Genomic DNA, 25,638 nt, shown 5'->3' with positions numbered 1-25,638 from the left:
GCTGGTTAAAGCCACATTGAAACCTGAAGGGGCCAAGGAGTTAGGAGGTAATCTGTGAAATGGAAAGAAATCATCAGTTCTGATCAACTAGGTTTCTGCCTACTGTTTCCTTTTACAAATCCAGTTTAATTTTCTCTCAATTGAAAAACAGAGGTCTTGGTGAACAAATCTAAATGGGGAGATTTACATAATTTAGATAATTATCTTTTTGAATGTTTACCTCTTTTTTCTTTAAGATTTTTTTTATTTAAAAAAAAAGATTTTTTTTATTTATTCATGAGAGAGTGAGAGACAGAGAGAGGCAGGCAGAGACACAGGCAAGAGGGAGAAGCGGGCTCCCTGTGGGGAACCCCATGCGGGACTCATCCCAGGAGCCCCGGGATCAGGGATCACAATCTGAGCCAAAGGCAGATGCTCAACCACTGAGCCACACAGGCGTCCAGAATGTTTACCTGTTTAATTGCTTTGATGTGCCTTCATTGAACCTAAACATCGCCCCTTTTGGGTGCTGATCCCACCCATCCCACCCCTATCCCATAGCACCTGGTCCCAGGGGTGCTGATAGCATGGCTCCTAGTTCTTGCCTGTTCCTCAGACAATTTGTATTTTCTTTTTAACCCTCGAGGTGATTTTTTTTTTATTCTAGTTTTTTTTTTTAAGACTTTATTTATTTATTCATGAGAGACACAGAGGCAGAGACATAGAAGGAGAAGCCGGCTCCTCACAGGGAGCTCAATGTGGGACTTGGTCCTTGGACCCAGGATCACATCCTGAGCTACCCAGGTGGCCCTATTCTAGTTTTTGATCTATGAATTCTGATCTCTTGGAGCCAGATGGTATTAGCCATGGAAATGTCCTAAAAGTGAGAACACGGAGGGTGAACTAAAGGATCATGACTTCCTCACACATCGAATCATCAGTTAGTAGCTACTTAAGACCAGGCTGGTTTAAGTAGCTGTATACTGTATAAACAAAATTGCTTCTTCCTACCAAACCCCTTTGCCAAAGGGAACAAATGATCTGTTCCAATAGATCAGTTGATAGAATAGCCTTTTGTGTTAAGCTGTGTTTCCCCCAGTTCAGAGAGTTTGTTAAACTGGGGCGGGGGCGGGGGGGGGGGGGCACACATCATCTGAACATTTTCTGATTCTTTTCTCTCTCTCATATTAATATCAGTGTAGGAATGCCAAACTTGATTTGAAAAAATTCTAATGTAAAACAACTAGTTTTGTTTTAATTATCTTAATTTGTATATAAGTATAGTAAGGCCTTTTATTCATATAATTATATTTTTGTGTCCTTGTGTTTTAGAAACTCTCTATTAAAAAACATACCTGGGAGCACCTGGGTGGCTCAGTCCGTTAAGCATCTGACTCTTGATTTTAGTTCAGGTCATGATCTCAGGGTTATGGGATTGAGCCCCACATTGGGCTCCACATTGGGCACAGATTCTATCACTGTCCCTCTGTGTCCCCCACCTCGCTCACTCTGTCTTAAAAAAAAAAAAAAACAATATAGCTGGGTTTTTAATTTATCCTGCCTATATTTGTTGTGATAACTTTTCTGTATTTTGTATTCTAGAATATGTGCTATATTTGTGCTGTTTTTTTCTAAATTTCCCCTTTCGCCTTTTTTTGGATTGGCTTTTGGTTTTTGTTTTATTTTCCTCTCCATTGTTGGAATTATGTACCATCAGTATTCCTATAGTGGTTACCCCCAGAAAATTTAACATGTAGTTTTAAATCAGTGAAGTTTAAAATTAATTAGCAATTTAACTCTGCTCCTGAATACCATTCATTCATTTATTTATTTATTTATTTATTTATTTATTTATTTATTTATTTATTTATTTTTAAAGATTTTATTTATTTATTCATGAGAGAGAGAGCCAGAGACACAGGCAGAGGGAGAAGCAGGCTCCATGCAGGGAGCCCAATGTGGGACTCGATCCCAGGTCTCCAGGATCACACCCTAGGCTGAAGGTGGCACTAAACCACTAAGCCACCAGGGCTGCCCCTTATTATTATTATTATTTTTTGAATACCACGTTTTTTTTTATTGCAATCATTTATAGTTTTATTTATACAAAATATGAGGGTATCCATTGTTTATAAGTGTAGGTTAATAATTACAGATCAAATTGAACAATGTTTATCAAGTATGATTCTGTATCAAAAAAGATAAAAAATATCATTTATTATACCTTATTATTCTATGAATACCACGTTTTTAAAAGTGCTTTCCTCCCTGTCTCTCCTCGTCCCCTGTTTACCCTGCCTGTGATATGCAGTGCTTCCTGAACCTGAAAAATCTTCAATTCTGTAAGACCCGTTATCTCTTTGAGTATTGTATTACTCTGGTACCCTCTTAGCATCTCCTTCAGGAAATCTAACTAGACACAGACACATTACATTGTAAGACTTCCTTGGTCTTATCTTTAGCATGTCCCACTTGTTAAGTGCTTTTTGCTGCATTCTGGGTCACTTGTCTTCACATCTGTCTTCCAATTAATTATTGTCTTCAGCTGTGTGTAGTATGTGATTCACTTCATTGTTGATCCCATTTCAGTGACATATTTTTATTTCTAAAAGCTTTGTTTGCTTTTTTTTTCCTTCCAGATTCGCATGGTCATTTTTGATGTTCTTTTATTCTTTCAGTAGTATACTTTCAGTTTCTCCTTTTAATTTCTTATGATAAACTTCATGTTGTACCTACTTCTCTGAGCCTGTGACTGATATTTCCAGGATTGAGTCTTTGACTCTGTAGTTTTCTGTTTCTTTGAACTCTCACTCATGGTGACTTGTTTTGTTTTGTTTTAAATAATAAACTTATTTTTTATTGGTGTTCAATTTGCCAACATACAGTGGTGACTTGTTTTGTGTGTGTGTGCATTCAAATTGTGAACTCCTGTTCCTCAGGTACTTACCTGGGAGAGAATCTCCATTTGCCCCTGTGTACCTGTGTGGCACTACCATGCAGAACCACTCTGAGTGTGTTGTGGGGAGGTGTGCTTGATCTGTAATAAATTATAGTCCCAGGCTTGTGTGAATACGGGTTTGTTGATAGGAATTGTCCAGGGAGGTATTTTTAGTTATTTCCACTCTATTCAGAGTTGAGGATGAACAAAGCATGTGTCCCTGCCATCTCCATCTGCCCCTACTATATCCATCCAATCTAATCTCCACCCTACGTGGATTCTTGTTTGTTTGTTTCAGTGCTGGTTTATCTCTCTGGCTTTGAGCCTTCTTGGTATTTCTAGTCTTTAAGGATTTCTCTTCAAAGACAGTCTGTATAATTATTAGTATTTTTAAATTGCTAGCTGCCAGTTTCAGGCTTTTCTGGACATCTATTTTGGTATATTGTCAGAAACTGAAGCCTCCATCAATTTATGCAGGCATTTTCATCTTTCATGCCTAGCAGTACTGATGGAGAAGAGGCTACCCAATTGGGCACTCTCTGAGAAGGCCAAGGATTCCTTTAGACATAAAAAGGCATCAAGCTTGCCTAAGAGATCACCTTTGATGGGGAAGGGAGGTGATTAAAAAAAATGAATAAAAAATACCTCTTTGAAACTCTAGATTTTGGGGCACCTAGGTGGCATAGTGGGTTAAGCATCTAGCTCTTTGTTTTGGCTCAGGTTGTGATCTCAAAGTCATGAGACTGAGCCCTGAGTTGGGCTCCATGCTCAGCAGAGTCTGCTTGGGATTCTCTTTCCCTCTCCCCTCCTGCTCTGTATGCTGGCTCACTCTCACAAATAAATAAATAAATCTTAAAACAAACAACTCTAGATTTCTTTTTTGAGGGATTTTGTAATGATTGTTTTGGAGTGGTGATAATAAAAAAAACTCAACACTTAACATTTACATATCTATTACTACATATTTCACTAATTTTCCAGTATTGTTAAGACTGCCATTTGATTGAAGGGGTATTTAAAAATAGGTGATATAATGTTCCTCAAAAATGCCAACTCTTTTGGGTTTGTAGAATGTGTGAGCTGGACTTTCTCTTGAGACATTTTCAATTTTATAATGCTTTATTTCTAGCACTGAAATGTTTGTGGTTCTAATCCAACTGGTTTTGTTGCTTTAAAATAGGCCCCAGGCATGGAAGAACTGATATGGGAGCAGTACACTGTGACCCTACAAAAGGTGAGTGCTATGCAGTTCATCCTTGCTACAATCCTGTTTCTTTCTTTCTTTATTTTTTTTTAAGAGTTTATTTATTCATGAGAGACACAGAGAGAGGCAGAGACATAAGGGAGAGGAGAAGCAGGCTTCCTGCGAGGAGCCTGATGTGGGACTCGATCCCAGGGCCCCGGGATCATACCGTGAGCCAAAGGCAGATCCTCAACTGCTGAACTACCCAGGCATCCCCTGTCCTTGAGTTTATAGGTCATAGATCTTAGTCATTTTTGCCCAAACATGGTTTTTCCTCCCTTAAAGTGTATGATGCATTGTAGCAGGCAGTAGTTATTATATTATCAAAGATTTGCATGCTAATATATTTTTTGGTTAAGGTTTGTATAATAGAAAATTATAGAGGTAATTCAATGTATTTACTTATCTCTAGAGAGAATGGGTTATGAAAAAAGAAAAGGAGGGGAAAAATGAAATAACCTATATTATTTAAGGATGTTGAGGTAGCTTCTACAACTGTTACAATTTTTTTTTTAAGATTTTTATTTATTTGATAGAACAAGCAGGAAGCAGGGGGAGCATCAGGCAGAGTTAGAGGGAGAAGGAGGCGCTCTGCTGAGTAGGGAGACTGATGCCAGAATGGCGGGGCTCAATCTCAGGACACTGGGATCATGATCTGAGCTGGAGGCAGATGTTTAACCTGAGCCCCCCAACTTTTATGATAGTAACTGTAATATATTAAGTCCAAACTAAATTTTGAAATGTTGGTTTAACAATCAGGAGACATGGGTTGTATTCCTTGTCCTACTCATGATTCTATTAAGAGGTGCTGAGTTAATCAGATTTTTAAAAATCCTCTCCTTTTGCCCATGGGATTGACAGAAGCTATGAATATATTTCACTTAATATGTAGTCATTCACAGATACTGCTCTTCTTGATTAAATGAGGTACTACAAATAGCTTCTAGTACATGGACTCCAGCACAAAATGGTTGCTTAATAAATGTTAGCTCTCTTCCTTTTTATTCTTCTAACAGCAGAGTTTGAGGTAGGTGTGATAGGTGTTAGCCCTACTTGAAACAAGCACAGCCACCCAGAGTCTGTATGTGATCTTGTGGGTGGCTGGGCTGACCTTATTCCATCAGCTGCCCTGCTCAGCATCTCTGTGACTTTTGTGGGCTCCGCTGGGGTCTTAGTCCTGCTCTGAGTCCCTCCAGGCTCTGGACTGTAAAGTTCCTAGAGGGATTATAAGTTCCTTAGGAGAGTTTTCTTTTGACCCTTAGAACCGTGAACTTTTCAAACCCTGACTTTGGTAAAAGTTAGTTCCTGTATAAATGAATTAAATTAATCCTGGTAGAAAAAAACCCAGACGCAGTGGTTAGGTGCCAAACCTTCTGGAGCAGTCACATAACATGATTTCTCCTGGTGAGTGGTTTCCCCCTAGGGTCTTACTTTTCAACTCTGGACTAGAGTTCTCTTCTGACTCTTCTCTGCACCCTGCCACCAGCATTTCACATACCCCTTGAGTTGTGGCTCCCAAGTGGCAAAAGTGAGAGACGTTTTAGGTCTAGAGGATGGAGCTACCTCTGTATAAACTAGCCACCCAGGTGATGGTGCTGCCCCATCCAAAGCCACATAATTAGGGACAATTGTCTAGCCTGCATTATGTTGCTAATTGTTTGTCTCCAGTTGGTACAGTGGGTCCCATGTGGGAAATCTTCCATGGGTGGGAGGAGACTTCATTTTATTCTCTGAGTACACTTCTACATAAGCAGACCCTGATTTATAGTTATAATCACATATAGCCATATCATTTGGATGAAACCTTACGAGCTTATTAGCTTTTTAAGGTTTTGTTTTTAAGGAATCCCTATACCCAACATGGGGCTCGAACTCACAACCCCCAGATCAAGAGTCACATGCCCCACCGATTGAGCTAGCCAAATGCTCTGGGAGCTTAGCTTCTATACACACTGAAATGAATTAGGGGTATGTATTTTTTCTGGGTTCACTGTTTTACATTTCTAGACCAATCATGATATAATTAATCTGTATTTTCTGTCTTATACACATGTAGGAAGGAGTTTAATGCTTTGCTTTCTCACAAAGTCTTAAAACTAAGTTTATCTTCATATTTTAATTTTTAAAATCCATTTACTTTTTCCCCCACCCTATATTAAAATGAATCCACCAGTTCACCTAACTTTAAAGTTAAAGGTATGCTTGAAAAATAGTGCTTTATACAGATTCAGTTGTGACTGAAGCTGTTCCAGCTCAGGTGAGACTATGAGAACAGGTATGACTAGTGATTTGAATAGCACACCCCTGTTTGGACAGAAGATGTAATTTCCCACCCCCTGCCAGCTTCTACTGATAACTCTGTTCTGTCAGTCTTTTACAGCTTTCACAAGACTGTTTCTTTTAGATAAGGAATTTCCCTTTATAAACCTGTCAGCTACCCATGATGGTGCTTTATTTTGTTTCTCATTTGTATCTGTAAGCCCTTTGTTCCTGAGCTGTCTCTCGTTATTGGTTTGACCTTTATTTTACCGAGTGCTTGATAAATCCTGAAAGCCACTTATGGAGGGATTTCTATTTTTTTATTTTTCTCTTAACTCCAATGAACAGGATTCCAAAAGAGGATTTGGAATTGCAGTGTCCGGAGGCAGAGACAACCCCCACTTTGAAAATGGAGAAACATCAATCGTCATTTCTGACGTGCTACCGGGTGGGCCTGCTGATGGGCTGCTTCAGTGAGTGTCTTTTGCCCTAGCCCCAGCCCCTGCCAGCCCCATTGGTTGGTTCTTGACAGGGTGCTTTGGGCGGTGGGTGTGCACTTAAAAAAGAACTTTTATATATACTGAAGAGTTTTAAGGGCGGGGGGGGGGGGAACTGGGTAACTGGGTGACAGGCATTAAGGAGGGCACGTGATGTCATGAGCACTAGGCGTTATACAAGACCGATGAATCACTGACCTCTACTCCTGAAACTAATAATACACTATATGTTAATTAATTGAATTTAAATTTAAAAAATCATTAAAAAAAGAAAAGTTTTAAAGTAAGAATTGAGAATGTAACATACAATGTTTTAATAAGCTCCAAACATTTGGAAATATCCTAATTCCAAATATCCAAATATCCAATATTCTTTGGAGGGAGGAGAGCAGTCCTTTCCACACAGGGAAATAGTTATAACTATCACAACTATCATTCCTAGGCTTAGGAATCATTTCTGAGTGTGGAGTACAAAATCATCATGCTTTCCCGTCTACCTCCAACACTTTATTTTACCTTATATTCATTAAAATTTTATTTTATTTATTTATTTTTTTCATTAAAAATTTAATGACGATACTTTGGTTTAATGATCTGATTTGTAAGAGGAATGTGGAAATTGGGAAAATTTAGTACATGAAAACACAGCCAGCCGTCTGGTCTGAAGAGATGATGCCATTTTAAAAGATGCCTATCTGAGTTAGTTTCCTCAGGATCATTTCTTAGGGCAGAATCTAAAATTAATTATGTGGCTGCCTTGGCCAGAGAGAGAGCTCAAAAGTTTAGGTTCTGTTGGCTTTTGAAGTCTGTATGGTCATATCGAAGTCAGCAATCTTTAATACAGAGAGCAGTGTAGAATTAAAGAATAATTTTAGGGAAGAGATATTTAAGAAGGTTTTTAATGACCTCAAAATTTCTTTATTAATCTGAGGCAAACTACTAATCTCTTCCCCCTCCCCTTAAAAACGCAGGTGGATCTAAACCTGCTCTGGGGTCTCTTTTCTTTTCTTTTCTTTTCTTTTCTTTTCTTTTCTTTCTTTCTTTTCTTTTTTCTTTTTTTCTTTTAAGATTTTATTTATTTATTTATTCGAGAGAGAGAGAGGCAGATACCTAGGCAGAGAGAGAAGCAGACTCCATGCAGGGAGCCCGATGTGGGACCCAATCCTGGGACTCCAGGATCATGCCCTGGGCCGAAGGCAGGCGCTCAACTGCTGAGCCACCCAGGTGTCCCTGTTTGTAGACTTTCTGCAGCCCACCATGCACCTCGGGGAGGGGAGGGCTTGGTGCAGAAGTTCTTTTTGTGCCTAGACCTTGCCACTGCTGAGTCCCTCCTGGAGGCACCCTTGAGTGTGAGTCATTCCCGCTGGTTTCCAGTAGACAGAGCTGCTCGTGGGTTTCCTCCTAGTAAGGACTCACATTGAGCTGACTGATTTGGCCTCAGGAGTTGTCAGACACCGAGCCTTTTAAGCATTTGGGGTCAATTTGCTGCTTCTACGTGTTCCTAAATAAACGATTTACACTGACTAGATGGGAGTTTTTCATGTCTTATTTTTATTTTTTGTTTGCAGAGAAAATGACAGGGTGGTCATGGTTAACGGCACCCCCATGGAGGATGTGCTCCATTCATTTGCTGTCCAGCAGCTGAGAAAAAGTGGGAAGATCGCTGCCATTGTAAGCTCTGTGTTTGCTTTCAGCTTGCCTCAATAGCATCTGTTTATATGCTAAGAAGAAAATTACCACTTGCTTCTAAGCACTTGACAGAATTACATAATTTAGCGGCTGCTAAGTTTTTGTTTCCTCTACTTTGGGGTGACATTGTAAAGATGATGATGTAAAGATGTAAGTAATCTCTCCCTGCCTTTTCCTCATCCTTCTCCTAACTTTCAGTAGTTCTCTTATCTCAGGAACCAGGCTACACAATCCTAAAACAATTAACTAGACTGAAAACTCTTGTAAAACGGCGTTAATATAGAAAATAAATTTCAGCTCAAAAACCCATTTGTAAAGGCCCAAACAAGATCTGCCATATCTTAATAAACTAGACTGTCTTAGGAGATATTGGCAGTCTGTAGCATTCATTCATTTATTTGCTCACTCATTCATTCAGCAAACACTGGTTGAGAATCAGCTATGAGCCAGATGCCTCCTGAGCCCGCAGCACAGAGTACCTACTCCAGCCAGGCAGATGGACACATGAAGCCAGAATTGGAGCACACTATGTTTAAGCGCAGTGCTAGGGGGATGTACTGGGTATGTGGTTTTTTTTTCCCCCAACTTTATATTATGAAATTTTCAAACAAAAAAAAAAGTTCAAAGATTTGAACTATAAACACTTAATATAACTTGTTCAGTGTTAATATCCTACCATCTTCACTTGATTTTCCTAGGTATACAAATGCATACATTTAGCGAACTATTTGAAACAAAGTCGCAGATAATGACCGTGTCCATCCTACTTAGTTCAGCATGCATCTTCTCAATAAGGGCATTCTTCTACATAACTATAACACTGTCATCCTATCTAAGGAAATTAATAGTGACTTTAAAGTATCATCTATTTTTTTTTAATTTTATTTACTTATGATAGTCATACAGAGAGAGAGAGAGTCAGAGACATAGGCAGAGGGAGAAGCAGGCTCCATGCACCGGGAGCCCGACGTGGGATTCGATCCCGGGTCTCGAGGATCGCGCCCTGGGCCAAAGGCAGGCGCCAAACCGCTGTGCCACCCAGGGATCCCTAAAGTATCATCTAATATCCAGTCCAAATCCCAAGACATCTTGAAAGATTTTTCTTCCCCCAGCCAGCATCCAATTAGAGCTCAATCACTACATTGGGTCCTTATCTCTTTTAATCTAGAAGGGTCTTTCTTTCTCCCTGCCCTCCCCCCCCCCATGACATTGACTTTTAGATGAATCTAGGCAGTTGTATGTAGAATGTCTCAATTTTTGGATTTTTAAAACTTAGTGATTTAAAGTTCTTTGATGCTATTCACAGTCTGAGTAGAAGTAGATTTTGGAGGCACTGAGTTATACTCCTTGTCTTATACTTGATTCTATGAGGTGTTTTTTTTTTTTTTTAACCCAAGGGACTGGAGGCTTAGTGAACCGTCAGGGACAGAGTTTTACTGACCAGAGAACTGGGGCTGGGCTCTTAACCACCGCATGGTCTGTATTTAATTGTCACTGCCCTGCATTCCCACTGTCTTTGTTTGGGTGACAGGTGGTCAAGAGGCCCCGGAAGGTCCAGCTGGCCCCGCCCCAGGGCAGCCTACCCGTCGATGAGGATGACCGTGCTTTTGAGGTGATGGATGAGTTCGATGGCAGAAGTGCCCGCAGCGGGTACAGCGAGAGGAGCCGGCGCAGCAGCCACGGTGGGCGCAGCCGCAGCTGGGAGGACAGCCCGGAGAGGGGGCGTCCCCATGAGCGGGCGTGGAGCCAGGAGCGCGAGCGCAGCCGTGGCCGGAGCCTGGAGCGGGGCCTGGACCATGACGATGACTACCGGCGGCCTCGAGAGCGCAGCCGGGGCCGGAGCCTGGAGCGGGGCCTGGACCATGACGATGACTACGGGCGGCCCGGAGAGCGCAGCCACGGCATGAGCACTGACAGGGGCTACGACCGTGGCTACGACCGTGGCTACGACCGCACCTATAGCCCAGAGGCCGAGTATGGCCGCAGGGCCCAGCCTGATGCCCGGCACGCAGGGTCCCGGAGCCGCAGCCGCGAGCACTTGCGCTCCCGCAGCCCCAGCCCTGAGCTGAGGGGGCGGCCGGACCATGCAGGCCAGCCTGACTCGGACAGGCCCATCGGGGTCCTTCTGATGAAAAGCAAAGCAAATGAAGGTAGGCATGCTCCATGAAGGAAAGCACTGTTACAACAGCTAACTCCTACATGGCACTTAATGCTTGCCAAGCACTGACCGGCTCATTGCTTCCTCCTAACCACCTCACGTGGGAGTTTCTTATATCTACATTACGTACATAAGGAAAGTGAGGCACAGAAAGTTCATGAACTTGCACAAAGACATGTCATCAAGACAGAGGCAGGATGCAAAAATGTGGCTTTAAACTCTTAGGCCTGGGTTTCTCAAAGCAGCATAAGCACCACCTTGCTGTAAATGCTGATTTTCAGGCCCCAGCTCAGCCCCACTGAATCAGAAACACTGGGAAGAGCCCTCGGAGTCTGTGTTTGTGTTAACAAGCTCTCCTGGTGAGGCTGGTGCAGCTTATGTGGTGAAACCATGAGAGAGGACAGGACTCCAGCTAATCTTGGGTTTTTGCTCTATGGCAGGCCTGTGCTAGATAAATACTCTCTTAATCCTCACCAGAACCCTGTGTGGTAGGTAGGAGACTTCATTTCTGTTGTACAGTTGGGGGGACCATGGTGCAGAGAGGTTTTGGCATGCCCACAGATGAGGTGGGCCCTGGCCCAGGCTGCCCTGTCCCATACTGTATTCCTTGGAGCACTTGTATACCCTTCATTTTTTTCTTCTCTCTCTTTTTCTTTAAAGACTTTATTTATTCATGAGAGATACAGAAAGAGGCAGAGATATAGGCAGAGGGAGAACTAGGCTTCCTGTGTGGAGCCCCATGTGGGACTCAATCCCAGGAACCCAGGACCACAACCTGAGCCAAAGGAAGACGCTCAACCGATGAGCCACCCAGGTGCCCCAGCAAACCTTTCATTTCATCCAAAATTCACTAAAGCCTCATGTGGCAGCTAGAGAAGCCAGTAGTACCTGTAATTTAGATGAGTATCTGAAACTCCGAGAAGGGAAGTGACTTGCCCACATCTTGAAGCCAGTTAAGTAAGTGGTAGAACCAGAACTCAAACTCCATCTCCTAGAAGTAGATAAAAGTAGGTGAGTAAACAGGGCTTTAGAGTAGGTACGGAGATATTCCTTGCATCAGTTCTTGGTTAAGATTTTTTTTTTTTTAATTTTTATTTATTTATGATAGTCACACAGAGAGAGAGAGAGGCAGAGACACAGGCAGAGGGAGAAGCAGGCCCCATGCACCGGGAGCCCGACGTGGGATTCGATCCCGGGTCTTCAGGATCGCGCCCTGGGCCAAAGGCAGGCGCCAAACCGCTGCGCCACCCAGGGATCCCAAGATTTTTTAAATTACTTGTAACATATCATTTGTCTCCTTTTGTTCTCTAATTCTCCTTCCAAGAGGAAAAGAGATGAAGAGCACCCCAAAATGCAAAGTGAACTTCTGGCCCTTTACATTGGCAATTTGCATTTCAATGGCCTGTCTGAGGAAAGAGTTTGTTTTGTTTTTACTTCTTCTAGTAGAACACAAAGTTGTTATAGAACTAGGTGCCCATTACAATACACAGGGATATGAATAATGGGCTATGCAGAGTCCAGTTCCAGAAAACAAAGGAGAAAAAGAGATTGCACTATCTATAAGGAATGTACATTTTAGGAGGTTTAAGGATTCTATACTTTATTTATAACCACTGATAATGACATATTAATTGATCAATTCCCAGGAATTGTACACTTAAAAACAGCTCTGCTCCAAGACTGAAATGTGGACATAGAGAAATTTTGAGAATGACTCAGCATGAGACCTCCTTCAGAGAGGCCTGATGCACATTCTGTAGGGCTTGTACCCCATGTTTTTGAGTTACCAAAGCAGTACTTTTCATACTTTTCCTCCTCCCCTTTCTCTTCCTTGCCTCCTCTCCCCTTCTCCTTTCCTTCCACCACAGAAAGCCCCACATCTTACAATCATGGATGCACACCTCCATATCAAAAACTTGCATGTCTTTCATGGAGCAGTACTTACTCTGTGTGATGCATTCTGAGAGATTCCATTACATTAAATCTTAAAATGCTGTTTATAACTTACTAAATTAATTTCAGGACTCATTAATGAGTTGTAACCCACAATTTGAAAAGATCTTATCTGTCATAAAAGATTGCTCAAGCCATCCCTGGTCTTAGTAATACTATCAAGGATAAAAAGTGCTTATGTCCCTTTGCTAAGATAGCATTTTACTCCTCCTGGGCCATTATGTTACTTAAACTTGGAATTCATGGGGAGAAAAAAGTTCCATTTTAAAAAAAGATATTTTACCACTGTTTGCTAGGATTACATCATAATTTAGTTATCACTGGTGAGGGTTGCCTAGAAATTAATCTTTAAAGAAATCTAGCAGTAGGCAAGACCAATATCTGACATAAGAAAAATATCCACTTATATGGCCTGCTGTTACATTTCATGGGCACCAGATAGTTTGGCTGGTAAATGTCTTAGAAACTGGTCAGCTTATTTTTTCTCCATTTAAGAGATGCCTAAAATAGGGATGCCTGGGTGGCTCAGCGGTTGAGCATCTGCCTTTGGCTCAGGGTGTGATCCCGAATTCCTAGGATCGAGTCCCACATCAGGCTCCTTGCATGGAGCCTGCACTCCTCCCTCTGCCTGTGTCTCTGCCTCTCTGTGTCTCTCATGAATAAATAAATAAAATCTTTTTTTTAAAAAAAGAGAGAGATGCCTAGAATATACCAATAAGAACCTATTTGCAACTGTTCAGTAAGACTGCAGCTTTTTTTTTATTCATTATTTATTATTTACTTAGTAAAATACAGTGTATTTTCTTTTGAGAGCAATTCAAAGTTCATATGTTCATAAAACCAGAATATGTTGGTTTTAGTTAAATATTGCTTTGCCTGGCTTACTGACCCTGTTTCTTTGCACACTGAAACTTTTTCAATGCCAAACCCCACATGTCTGAATCATTACACATAAAGGGAATACTATTTGCAGTGCCTTCCTGTAGGAAATAGGGCGGTCAGCATAACATATTTACTGAGATGTACTGAGATGAATTGTTTTTTGTTGTTGTTGTTCCCAATGTAAAGTGTTAGTTTTAGAGGAGATACTCATTTTAGCCTTCAATTAGTTTCTCCATTTGTTCACATTTTGAGACATTTGTTTTCTTTCTCCTTTTTACCCCTTTCTTCCTCCTCTTTTCCTTTCCCACACTTTTATTTCTTAGTGGTTTTTTGGAACCACTTGAAAGTAAGTTGCAAGGGTGGCCCTTTACCCCTAAATATTTCAGCAGGTATCTCCAGAGGATAAGCACATTCTCCTACATAACCATAATGCCATTACTGGTTCTTAAGAAAATTAACATTAATACCCCTTTCCATACAATGTAGTATGGTTCATTTTGAAGTTGCTTTGAAATAATGTAATCCACTCCCACCCCCACCTCTCATTCTGGAACAAGAATTTAGTGAAGGCTCATGCATCACGTTTGGTTTTTATGTTGCTTTTAACCTTGAACTATCCCTCTGTCTCTTGTTTTTTACATGTCACTTTTTCAATGAGTCCAGGCTAGTTGTCCTACAGAATGTCCCACGGGCAAAATTGATTTTTCGTAGATTTTTAAAAAAGATTTACCTATTCATTTATTCATTCATTCATTCATTCATGATAGACCGGGGGTGGGGGGCAGAGACACAGGCAGAGGGAGAAGCAGGCTCCATGCAGGGAGCCCGATGCGAGATTCAATCCTGGGACTCCTGGGCCAAAAGCAGGCACCAAACCACTGAGTCACCCAGGAATCCCCATTTTTTGTAGGTTTTTAACTTGATCTAAAAAGCAGACTAAGTGTTCACTACAAGTGGATAATATATATATGTGTGTTTGTGTGTGTGTGTGTGTGTTTGTCCCTTAGAGTACGGTCTCCGGCTTGGGAGTCAGATCTTCATAAAGGAAATGACCAGAACCGGTCTGGCAACTAAAGATGGCAACCTGCACGAAGGAGACATAATTCTCAAGGTAAGTGGACCAGGAGAGAGAGTAGCTGAAGTCACATTTGGCTTTCTAGTCCAAATTTCCCATTTGAGTGCTGATACAGTGAAACTTTGTTGAGATGGGAGTCAATAGTAAGAAAAAAAAGCTGGGGGGCCAGCAGGGTGAGATTTTTATCACAGAAAACAGACATGGAGATTTATAATAGTGTAGTATTAGTTAAAAGTGAATACTTTATTCTTCTCTGCTTATTTAAAGTTTAAGCTACTATTCCCTAAACTAAGAAAAGATGAGACAGAGAGTTGTTAGTTTATTAATGCTGAATGTTTAATAGTTTTTATAAACCTCTCCAGTCAGGAAACATGTTCCATTAGTAAACCAAACCAATGTCTTGAGCTTGGAAGTTAAATAAATTAGCAGAGTAACTTAAGTATACCACAGCTCTCTCAAGCCTGTATTTGGGGTCCAGTCATGCAGGGTTATATTGAATTTAAAGGATAATTCATTTTTAGTAAGTCAGTCATCCTAAAGCCCATGTCTGTTTGAATAGCTGAGCAAAAGCCCTTATGCTTTTAGAAGGGAAAAATACACACTTTGTTTCACTGTGAGTTACTGTATTGCATGTAACGTGACCGTTACCCCGAAAACACAGATAAATGGAACTGTAACTGAGAACATGTCTTTAACTGATGCCCGAAAACTGATAGAAAAGTCAAGAGGAAAACTCCAACTAGTGGTGTTGAGAGACAGCAAGCAAACGCTCATCAACATTCCATCATTAAATGACAGCGACTCTGAAATAGAAGGTAAAGAAGGGGGAGGCTGTGAGCTCAGCTGGAAGCATGGAAGGCTGTTGGGTTTCATATTGTCAACTAATTTAGCATAGCCATCTAGTTGGAAGTTATATTTCCAACAAAAGCTTCTCTTTTAAACTTTTAATTCCAGTAAATGGTGGTTATTTTCTTATTTAAGTGTCTGTTGAAGATAGTTTTCCAATATGAAATTCAGGTGCCCCAGTGGACTCTGATTTAGGCCACTGAAACCAAATTTCAGTAAAATTAGTAAAAAAATACATGTATGAGTGGTTTAAAGACCTAACCGCATCCATTTGTAAATTGCTCATTCTTATACTTTAAGATGTTTTTAAAAGATAGAGATTTCTCTTTTTTTTAAGATTTTAAAAATTCATTTATTCATAAGAGACAGAGAGAGAGAGAGAGAGGCAGAGACACAGGCAGAGAGAGAAGCAGGTTCCATGTAGGGAGCCCGATGTGGGACTCGATTCACAGACTCCAGGATCACACCCTGGGCGGAAGGCAGACAGGCGCTCAACCACTGAGCCACCCAGGCATCCGAATAGATAATATTTCTAACAAAGAGAAGATCATAGCTAAAACAGGTAGACACTATAGTAAAGAATCAGTCAGAATGGCTGAATATTGTGGTATTCATTGATTAGCGATCTGTGTCACTCTTCTGTCTTAGGAAGCAATGTTCATTTCTTGAATATTGTGATTATACATGTATAACATATACATTAAAAAAAAAGTAGGCACAATACTTCCTAATTAATCATCTAATGCTTCCTTCGTGCAGAAGAGTTTATTTATTTATTTATTTATTTTTTAAATTTTTTTATTTATTTATGATAGTCACGAGAGAGAGAGAGAGGCAGAGACATAGGCAGAGGGAGAAGCAGGCTCCATGCACCGGGAGCCTGATGTGGGATTCGATCCCGGGTCTCCAGGATCGCGCCCTGGGCCAAAGGCAGGCGCCAAACCGCTGCGCCACTGAGGGATCCCCGTGCAGAAGAGTTTAGAAAAGATTAAGTTCTCAAGTTTGAAGACAGACATATTGATTTTTTTTAAAAGAATTACTTTGTAAAATTTCAAGACTTAGTTTAGCTTCCATTATATCAAAAGTGTAATCATTTGGTTACTGCTGTGAGTGCAGTGCAGGAAAACAGAGCATAAGAAATAATCCCCACATGCTAGGTGTTTATAGGTTACTTCCTTGCTATTCCAAGTGAGGTCCAGTTGCATGAGCATCCTGGAACTTGCTAAAATCACAGAATCTTAGGCTCTGTCCCAGAAGAGCTATAGTCTAACAAGATCCCAGGTGATTCATATGCACATTAAAGTTTGGGAAGCACTGCTTTGTGTGGTTAAAAATGAGTGTATACATATATGATCCAGTAATTGAATTTTGATTCCTTAGTAGCAGCTTTGAAGGAAAGTATAATGTAAGAGGTATGTAAAATTCTGAATTTGGCTTCCTCTTTATTAATTAATGCCCTTCTTTTGAGAGGTCCAGATTTTCTTCAAGGGAAGACTGCTAGACTAATAGCACAGTTATTGCCTGTCTCTTTTCCATTTCCTATGTTGCCTTACCTCAGTATCATTTCTGGTACAGGTCTTAAATATTTTAATAAAAAGTCTTTTCTTATTTTTGAAACCAGATATCTCAGAAATAGAGTCAAACCGATCATTTTCTCCAGAGGAGAGACGGCAGCAGTATTCCGACTATGATTATCATTCCTCAAATGAAAAACTGAAGGAAAGGCCAAAGTAAGATGATGTAGCCTTCCCCTCATGCGACACTGAGCATACACACATACATATTTGTGGATCTATTACATTATGAGACATTAACGTGATGTGTGCTTAAGTTCAAGAGAGGACATGCAGAACAGATGGTCCAGGATGGGCGCCACACCCACTCCCTTTAAGTCCATGGGGGATATTGCATCTGTGGTTGGCACAGAGAACAGCAAGGAACCCAGATACCAAGAGGAACCACCAGGTGAGACTCCTTTTAAATGTGTTCAAAAGTATGTGGTTGGTAATTCCAGAGGATGGCCAGATGGAGAGAAATTTTTAAAAATCATTCTTACATATGGAAGAGGGACTCCAGTCTCTGTCTTTTAATATTGAAAAAACAGGGGGTAACCTGGGTGGCTCAGTCTGTGAAGTAGCTGCCTTCAGTTCAGGTCATGATCCTGGGGCCCAGCGATGGAGCCCTTCATCGGGCTCCTTGCTCAGCAAGGAGTGAACTTATCCCTCTCTTTCTGCTGCTCCCTCTGTTTGTGCTCTCTTTCTCAATTAAATTAAAAACAACAGAAAAACTAGTCTTTAAAAAGAAAAAAAGGAACAAACAAACATAAAGAAAAACAGCCCTTTCTATATACCAACCGATTGGTCACATTTTGTTAATATTTGATTAGTTATGGTCCTGGTGTTTCCCTTCCCTGATCCCAACCTGAGTAATTTGTTCTGCTCTTAACATTTTTGATAGCGAATGTGTGGGTTTCTTTTCCTACTCACCTACCAGTTCTCAGACTCTCCAGACACCAGCTGGTTGTCCCGACAATCCAGTTCTGGTGCTGACTCCCCAGGGTTAGTGCAGACCCTGCAGGTTAAGGACTCAGTCCAGCAAGGTATATCCACTTCACACACCACTCACTAGTTCCAGGTGATACGTAACTTCTGACCAACCCCCTCCTCACTCAGGTTTGAGAATTTGCTAGATTGCCTCACAGAACTCAGGGAAGCCCTTTACTTATAAAGGATACAACTGGAGAATGGCCAAATGGAAGCAGGGTAAAGGGCAAGGGGTGCAGAGCTGTCATGTCTTCTGTAGAGGTACCACCCTTCCCAGTGTCTCGATGTGTTCACCAACGCTGAAGCATGCCAAAGTCCATAGTATGTTTATGGGTTTTATGGAAGTCTGTCATGTGTGTGACCAGTTATTACCTCAGTCTTCAACCCCTGTTCCCTCCAAAATGATGGGGAGGTGGCTGAAAGTTCTAAGTTTCTAATCATGGCTTGCTCTTTCTGGTGACCAGCCCCCACCCAAGGCTATCTAGGAGTTACCTCTTTAGAACAAAAGTTGCTCTGTCACCCGTGAAATTCCAAGGGATATAGGAGTTCTGTCAGGAATTGGAAGCAAAGAGCTGAAGATGCTCTTGGCACCACTGTCACTCTGGAAATTAATAGGGACTTTAGGAGCTCTGTATCAGGAACCGGGGGCAGAGACCAAATATATCTATTTCCAGTCCTGTCGCAGTCACATTTTGTTTTATTTGATTAGCTGAAATCCTGTTGTCTCCTGCCTCTGCTCTCAACCCATCCCTTAGCCCTGCCCCCTCCACCCTGAAACTATCATGATTTTACATGCATAAATATTTATTGATGGAGAAGATTTTTTTTTTTTGATGGAGAAGATTTATGTGGTTTTTAAGTTATAAAAATATTATCTTTTGCATATGATTGTGCACCTTGCATTTTGGAAATTTCATTTCTTACCCCACTTATTTTGAGAAACCATTGGCATCTGCTAATGTCTCAGAATTAAACTTCAAAGACTTATTTTTGTTGTTTGATGTGATGGCTAATATGTAACATAAGGTTCAGACTTGAATTTTTGTGGATTTTGTGCTTTTTATAGAGATAAACTCACTCCTGTTAGTCCAGGTTGATAATGATGGCTTTTTTTTTTTTTTTTTTAAATCCATAGCTCCTCAACCTAAAGCAGCCCCAAGAACTTTTCTTCGCCCGAGTCCTGAAGATGAAGCAATATATGGGTATGTATTTCAGTCTCTTTCTTTTCTTTTGTCCTTCCACATACCTGTCTCCTTAACTGAAATCCAGAAGAATTTTTTTTTTTCTTTTAACCACAGATGGTGATTTTGCAGATAATTAGCCACCTCTAACCAACCTCTGTTGCTGGTGTTTATGAGAAATAACTTGTAGGAAAGTAAAATGTGGAATTGGGTGAACTTTGTGATGTTAACTTTGAATGCTTGTATACTCATCTGGCTACTTTTCCAGAATGTGGTTCTGAGTATTTGAGTTTACCAGATCAGTAACTCCTAGAGAGGTGAAGTATTGCTTAGCCACAGGGCCTCTGTAGGGGCCACAGTATCCTGATGATCCTAGTGTGTGGAGAGAGAGGAGGAATGACACACCACTCTGTTCTGGATAATGAGGACCACTGATTCGGTGGTGGACAAGAGCAGCAGCTCCTGGAGTAGGACCTGGCCTTGACAAGCCCCAGGCTGTGGTGGTACCGGGCTGTCCTTTGGAAGAATCCTGAACTGGGAGTCAGATGGCCTAACCGTGCCTTTTATTTGCTTTCTAATCTTAAATGAATTTACTTAAACATCTGTATTTCTACTTAGTAACCAGTTAAGTGGGCCTACTGATACTCATCTCACAGTCCCCAAAAAGATAAAATGATAAAAATGGGAGCTTTGTAACATGTAAATCTCTTTATAGATACAAGAAAATCTTTCACTGCTAATGTTGGTTCCCCTTTACAAAGAAAAATCTCCCGTATTTCTTTTCTAAAACTGAACTCATTGCAGTCCCAATACCAAAATGGTGAGGTTTAAGAAGGGAGACAGCGTGGGACTCCGGTTGGCTGGTGGCAATGACGTTGGGATATTTGTGGCTGGTATTCAAGAGGGTACCTCGGCAGAACAAGAAGGCCTTCAAGAGGGGGACCAGATTCTGAAGGTAGGAAAGCCCATCCCTGTTTCTACATGTTACTAGGAAAGAGTGGGGTTTCTGGGGTCTTATGTAAGGGAAGGGGAGGTGGTCCAGCTTGTGAAAATAGACCAGTTACAGCTTTGTTGATGCCAAGTATAAAGTCTGTTTCCCTCAAATGGGCCCTGTCTTCTCAGCTCTGAACCCAAAACATCACTATGTCAGTGGAAGCTCATAGTGTTCAAGACCCTTGCAGGGATTTTTATTAGTTTGCTTAACAAAAAAATTAAGATTCTAACTTCAGGCCTGGGAGGAAGATCTCTCAAGAGATCTTGCTAATGTTTGTTTTTTTTTGTTGATTCCCTGCCTGATTGTCACTTTTAAGACCATGTGCTGTATTTGAACAAAGGATACTGGCTTAGATCTTTATTTTTATTTTTATTTTTTAATTCATTATAGTCATAGAGAGAGGAGAGAGAGGCAGAGACACAGGCAGAGGGAGAAGCGGGCTCCATGCCAGGAGCCCGACGTGGGTCTCGATCCCGGGACTCCGGGATCGTGCCCTGGGCCAAAGGCAGGCGCCAAACCGCTGAGCCACCCAGGGATCCCCGGCTTAGATCTTTAAACTTAAATCCTGTCCTAGCCTCTCATTAGTTCTGTGAGCCTCATTCAATCCTGAGACTCAGGTTTCTGTATCTCTTCAGTGGGGATGAGAATACCTGCCTTGTAGAGGCCCTGGGAAGGTAGAGAATGGATAACACTACAAGGATTTAGCAGAGTTCCTGGCATAAAACAGGAAGGTCAATGTCTGTTTTTCTCCCCATTGGAAAATAACAAGTTGCTGTCACTCAATATGTTGTTTATATCTAAAATTGTCCAAGAATGGTTAATCAAATGTTGATCCTTTTAGGGTTACTATATATGTTTATATAATCTGTGGGCTTTAAAAAAACAATAAACAACTCAGCTTTGACATTTCATGAGATACATATATTGTCCGCTGACTTATAAACGTTGAGAATGTCAAGTACCTTGTGACTATACAAAAATATAGAATCCTAGGGAGTTGTCTTCACTGAATTTCTGCTTCTGTAAACTTGGATTTCTTATGAGTCACTAGGGGGTCTGGTAAAAAAAGCATCTTGGTTCAAAGGTGAGGGGAGGAAAAAAGTTGAATTCCCAAGGAAGCAGGCAACAGAGCACAAAAATAGGTAGTCCTCTTCCTTTTTGGCTCTTGGCCTCATTGCAGTTCAGATTTCATTTATGGAGCAGATGAAGGGCAAACCTTGATCATGAGCTTTGCTAAGATTTACAGTGATATTCTATACCCTCTTTGGCTTTGCTCAGGGTCCTAGAAGACTAAGTATACCTGAGTGAACCTCGTGGTAGCACATGATCCTAGGAAATACTACTAAGTGCTACTGATAAGAATCCCATCAGAGTGCCAGCTCATACCAACTTACTCTTGAGCTGATGCCAAAGGAAAAAAAAAACATTTCTTAACTAGAATGGGGCCATTAGGAAGTCAGGAATTTGGAAGCCTTTGCTTATGAAGGTTCAAGGATAAAATATTTTTGTATGCTGGGGGAAGAGAGATTTTTCTGAATTTCCATGAAAAAAACAGTGAATTCACCTATGGGTTTAACACACCTCTCTGTAAGTTGTTAAAGATGGGAAGCGTCATTTCCATAGGTAAACGTCATGGTATGCAATGCTTACACGTAAGAAAGTGTCTTGTTTCCTGTTACCACCTTGGTGAAAGACAAGGAAAAAACTGTGGGAACTGTTTTTTCTTGTTTTTGTTTTGTTTGTTTTGTTTTGTTTTCCAGTAATCTCATCTGAAAGACAATAGATAGTCCTCATTCTTGGGCGTGAATAAATTTTGTTAAAGGAACCTTTAGTTCTGCAAAGGAGTAAAAAAGATGGAGTTTGCCTACTGGGGCAGAGAAGCTGCTGTACAATCAAAAGCTGTAGCTGATAGCGAATCCTTTTCAGGATCACAGCAGACACGGCTAGCCCCCATAGACTACTAAATAGATAATGAAAGAGGGTATTTCTTGGAGAGGACTGTAGAGCCTAACCTTCCAGTATCAAAGTGCTGTCATGGCCTCTTTAACAGTAATTTGTTTCGATGTTCCTTTTCATGGCCAAATTGAATGTATGTGGTAAACTCTTTCTACATTTACTAATCATTCTTTTTCTGTTGAGGGTTAAGTGCGGCTCTTCCCTTTGTAAAGGTGGCAGCCTAACATAGAACAAACACACTAGTGTGCTGTGATCTTATGAATATCAGAAGTCTGTGTGTTTTCATGCTTGGCTTGACTGTCTCTTTGTTTATTATTTATCTGGTATGGTTCTTACTTCTCTTTCAGAAACTTTATGGGATGGAAAAGAGAAAGAAACGCCTAAGTTTTTAAACATAATTACCATGTGTGATTTAATTTTCACTGTTTTATTTTTGGCTTGATGCAAGATTAGCCTCACATGGCCATAGGATGGACAGAGGGACCCTCAAGGTCTTCCCTAAAGCCCCATGGCCTTGTCTTACTTAAATAAAAGCATATACAGTGCATATGAAAATGTGGCATATACAGCTACAGGTGTATATATATAAATGGCACAAGAAAGGATTAGATTCTAAAGTGTGATGATCCCTAATTGGGGGATAGAGAGATGGGAATGACAGATATCTTAAATGCTAAATATTGTTTCAAAGGGAAAAGTTACTAATTTACCTAAGTAAATGTCATACTTCACTATTCTGTTTTAAAATGGTTTTAAAGGTACTGAATAAAGATTCCAAAATGCCTTTTTCTTTGTGCCACGTTTCAGTTTTACTTGCTTTCTGACTTACCTTTCAAAAGCTATGTACTGTGTCCTCTCTTTGGTCATTGGGAGATAAGTGTTGTGGCTCCTTGCCAGAAATAAGTGCGCCAGAAGCGTAAATATTTAAGCCTGTGTATTAGGCTAATGGCCTGCCATTATAAGGCTAATGCTCTTCAATCTCATAAACACATATTAAAAACCTTTTAGGTGAGAGAAGCTATAGGAGAAAGGTGGAATTAGATTTTTATTTTCAGGCTTTTATTAAAATCACTTTGAAGTGTTTTTAATACCTTAAGCTGAGCCAGCATGCCTGTTTACCATAAGAGTCCACCACTCCCTATAGCATTATAGTTAAGTTTCATAATTGTGTATTACCTCCCTGACCACCTCTATGGGAAACTCAAGAAGAAACAGACACACTAACATAACAAGAAATTTTAATCTGATCCAGTGACAAATCCTTGATGGAATGGCATATTTCTAATGCCATATTTGGCATATTTCTAATGGCAGTGTGGGGAGACAGGAATGTGTGATGCCCATACAGCCCAGGCCCATAGCAGGTACTGGGAGGGCTTGAGTTGAGACACTAAGGGCTTTTTTTTTACATCCAGGCCCTGATGAAAACAAACATAAAAAACTTAGGTGGCATCCTTTTAAAAAATGACTTTTTTCTTTTCTTTTTCTTTTTCTTTTTTTTTTTTTTTTTGTCTTGTTTTTCTCCTTCCTATTAGGTGAACACACAGGATTTCAGAGGGCTAGTTCGGGAAGATGCCGTTCTCTACCTGCTAGAAATCCCTAAAGGTGAAATGGTGACCATTTTAGCTCAGAGCCGAGCTGATGGTAAGCAAATCTGATCATTAGTTTAATGTGGGGAGTGGGGGAAGTGGGACAAGGATGAGAGAGGTATGTGTCTGGGTATTAAAAAATTGAAGTGTATCTTCACTCAATTTTTGGGTCACAGGTATGTGAAGAAAGTTTGAGTACCATTTAATGTTCTATAGAAATATTTTCTGTGCACCAACTGAAATAATTTTACCAGTTGTGTCAATTTGGAATAAAATCACTTTTCTGAATAGTGATCTTTTTTTTCTTTTTTTTAAAGATTTTATTTATTTATTCATGAAAGACAGAGAGAGAAACAGAGACACTGGCAGAGGAAGAAGCAGGCTCCATGCAGGGAGTCCGACATGGGACTCGATCCCAGGTCTCCAGGATCAGGCCCTGGGCTGAAGGCGGCACTAAACCGCTGAGCCACCGGGCTGCCCTGAATAGTGATCTGTCTTTAAGTACTGCCTGGAGTTTACTGGATTTTTCATATGAAAGAGGCAAAGGGCCATGTCTCTGGGGCAGCTTCCACATTAAGGCTTACCAGTCTGACAAGTTGCTGCACCCTTCCAGACCTCATTGTTCTCATCAGTAAAATAGGGGTTCACAGTATCTTCCCAGTTTGCTTCAGAGGTTGATTGGCAAGTGTATTAGGTTTCTCTAAAGGAATGGAATCCATAGGGGGTGTGTGTGTGTCTGTGTGTTTGTGTAGACAGAGGTATATTATAAGGAATTGGCTTACATGATTGTGGAGGCTGGCAAGTCCCAAGGACTGCAGGGTGAGTTTGGCAAGTTGGAAACCTAGGAGAGCCAATAACTTGGTTCCAGTCCAAGTCTGGAGGCCTGACAATTGAAAGAGCTAATAGTGTAGTCATAGTTTGAAGGCTGGCAAGCTCACAACCCAGGAATACCTAATGTTTCCACTTGAATCTGAAGGCAGGAAAAAGCTGATGTCCTAGTTCTAAAGCAGGGAAAAGTTTGTTTTTTTCTTACTTGGAAAGGGTTCACTTTTCTGTTTTATTCAAGCCTTCAACTGACTGGATGAGGCCCACCACTCAAGGAGCACATCTGCTTTACTCAGTCTACTAATTTAAATGTTAATTTCCTTCCCTAAGAGCCTCAGTTACACACACAATAATGTTTGACCAAATGCACCCTATGGCCCAGTCAAGTTGACAATAAAATTAACCATCACAGTGACTCATGAAGTTAGTTTTTTGTCCTTCTTCCTGTTTGAGTCCTGATTCCCATAGGGCCTGTTCACTGAGTTTACTAAATAAAAAGTAAAAAGGGTGATCAGAGATAGGAGAAGCTGATAACGCTTCAAGAAAAAAAAACCTCTAGTTAAGCAGAATGCAACATACAAGAATGCTTTTGTTTTTCAGTGTATAGAGACATCCTGGCTTGTGGCAGAGGGGACTCATTTTTTATAAGAAGCCACTTTGAATGTGAGAAGGAAACTCCACAGAGCCTGGCCTTCAGCAGGGGGGAGGTCTTCCGAGTTGTAGATACACTGTATGATGGCAAGCTGGGCCACTGGCTGGCTGTGAGGATTGGAAACGAATTGGAGAAGGGCTTAATCCCCAACAAAAGCAGGTATCTGAGATCATACACTCTCCTACATCTCTCTTAAGCCTTCTCCCTACAAATCAATTACAGTCCCTTCCCTGCTCAAAGAGGAAGCCCCATATGATTTCATAATTTGTCTTTATGTCCTCTTCTATCACCTGCTTCTGGTTCATGAGGTATGGCCTGGGACTGTGAGATCACCTAATTTGCTGTATTTAGTTAGTATCATGTGGTTCGTTGTTGCACC

The 25,638-nt window shown here is 40.9% G+C and overlaps 1 protein-coding gene across 15 annotated transcripts in view; it reads left to right on the top strand.

Annotated features, from left to right (window-relative positions):
- The window catches only part of TJP2 (tight junction protein 2), a 124,035-nt gene that overhangs the window by 82,721 nt on the left and 15,676 nt on the right, over positions 1–25,638 (top strand). For all 15 annotated transcript variants that reach the window (XM_025423369.3, XM_049092228.1, XM_025423367.3 and 12 more), the window contains 12 exons: positions 4,098–4,151; positions 6,768–6,892; positions 8,485–8,587; positions 10,137–10,755; positions 14,606–14,709; positions 15,335–15,488; positions 17,141–17,249; positions 17,351–17,484; positions 19,198–19,264; positions 20,048–20,198; positions 23,729–23,837; positions 25,208–25,418. In XM_025423369.3, the coding sequence (XP_025279154.1) occupies positions 4,107–4,151; positions 6,768–6,892; positions 8,485–8,587; positions 10,137–10,755; positions 14,606–14,709; positions 15,335–15,488; positions 17,141–17,249; positions 17,351–17,484; positions 19,198–19,264; positions 20,048–20,198; positions 23,729–23,837; positions 25,208–25,418 (1,931 nt within the window). In that variant the 5' untranslated portion in view covers positions 4,098–4,106. The remainder of the gene's footprint in view (positions 1–4,097; positions 4,152–6,767; positions 6,893–8,484; positions 8,588–10,136; positions 10,756–14,605; positions 14,710–15,334; positions 15,489–17,140; positions 17,250–17,350; positions 17,485–19,197; positions 19,265–20,047; positions 20,199–23,728; positions 23,838–25,207; positions 25,419–25,638) is intronic.

The sequence above is a fragment of the Canis lupus genome, chromosome 1 (genome assembly GCF_003254725.2).
Source record: "Canis lupus dingo isolate Sandy chromosome 1, ASM325472v2, whole genome shotgun sequence".
Taxonomy (NCBI): Eukaryota; Metazoa; Chordata; class Mammalia; order Carnivora; family Canidae; genus Canis; species Canis lupus.
The sequence above is the reverse complement of the archived record's forward strand: the minus strand, read 5'-3'. Positions and strand labels throughout refer to the sequence as shown.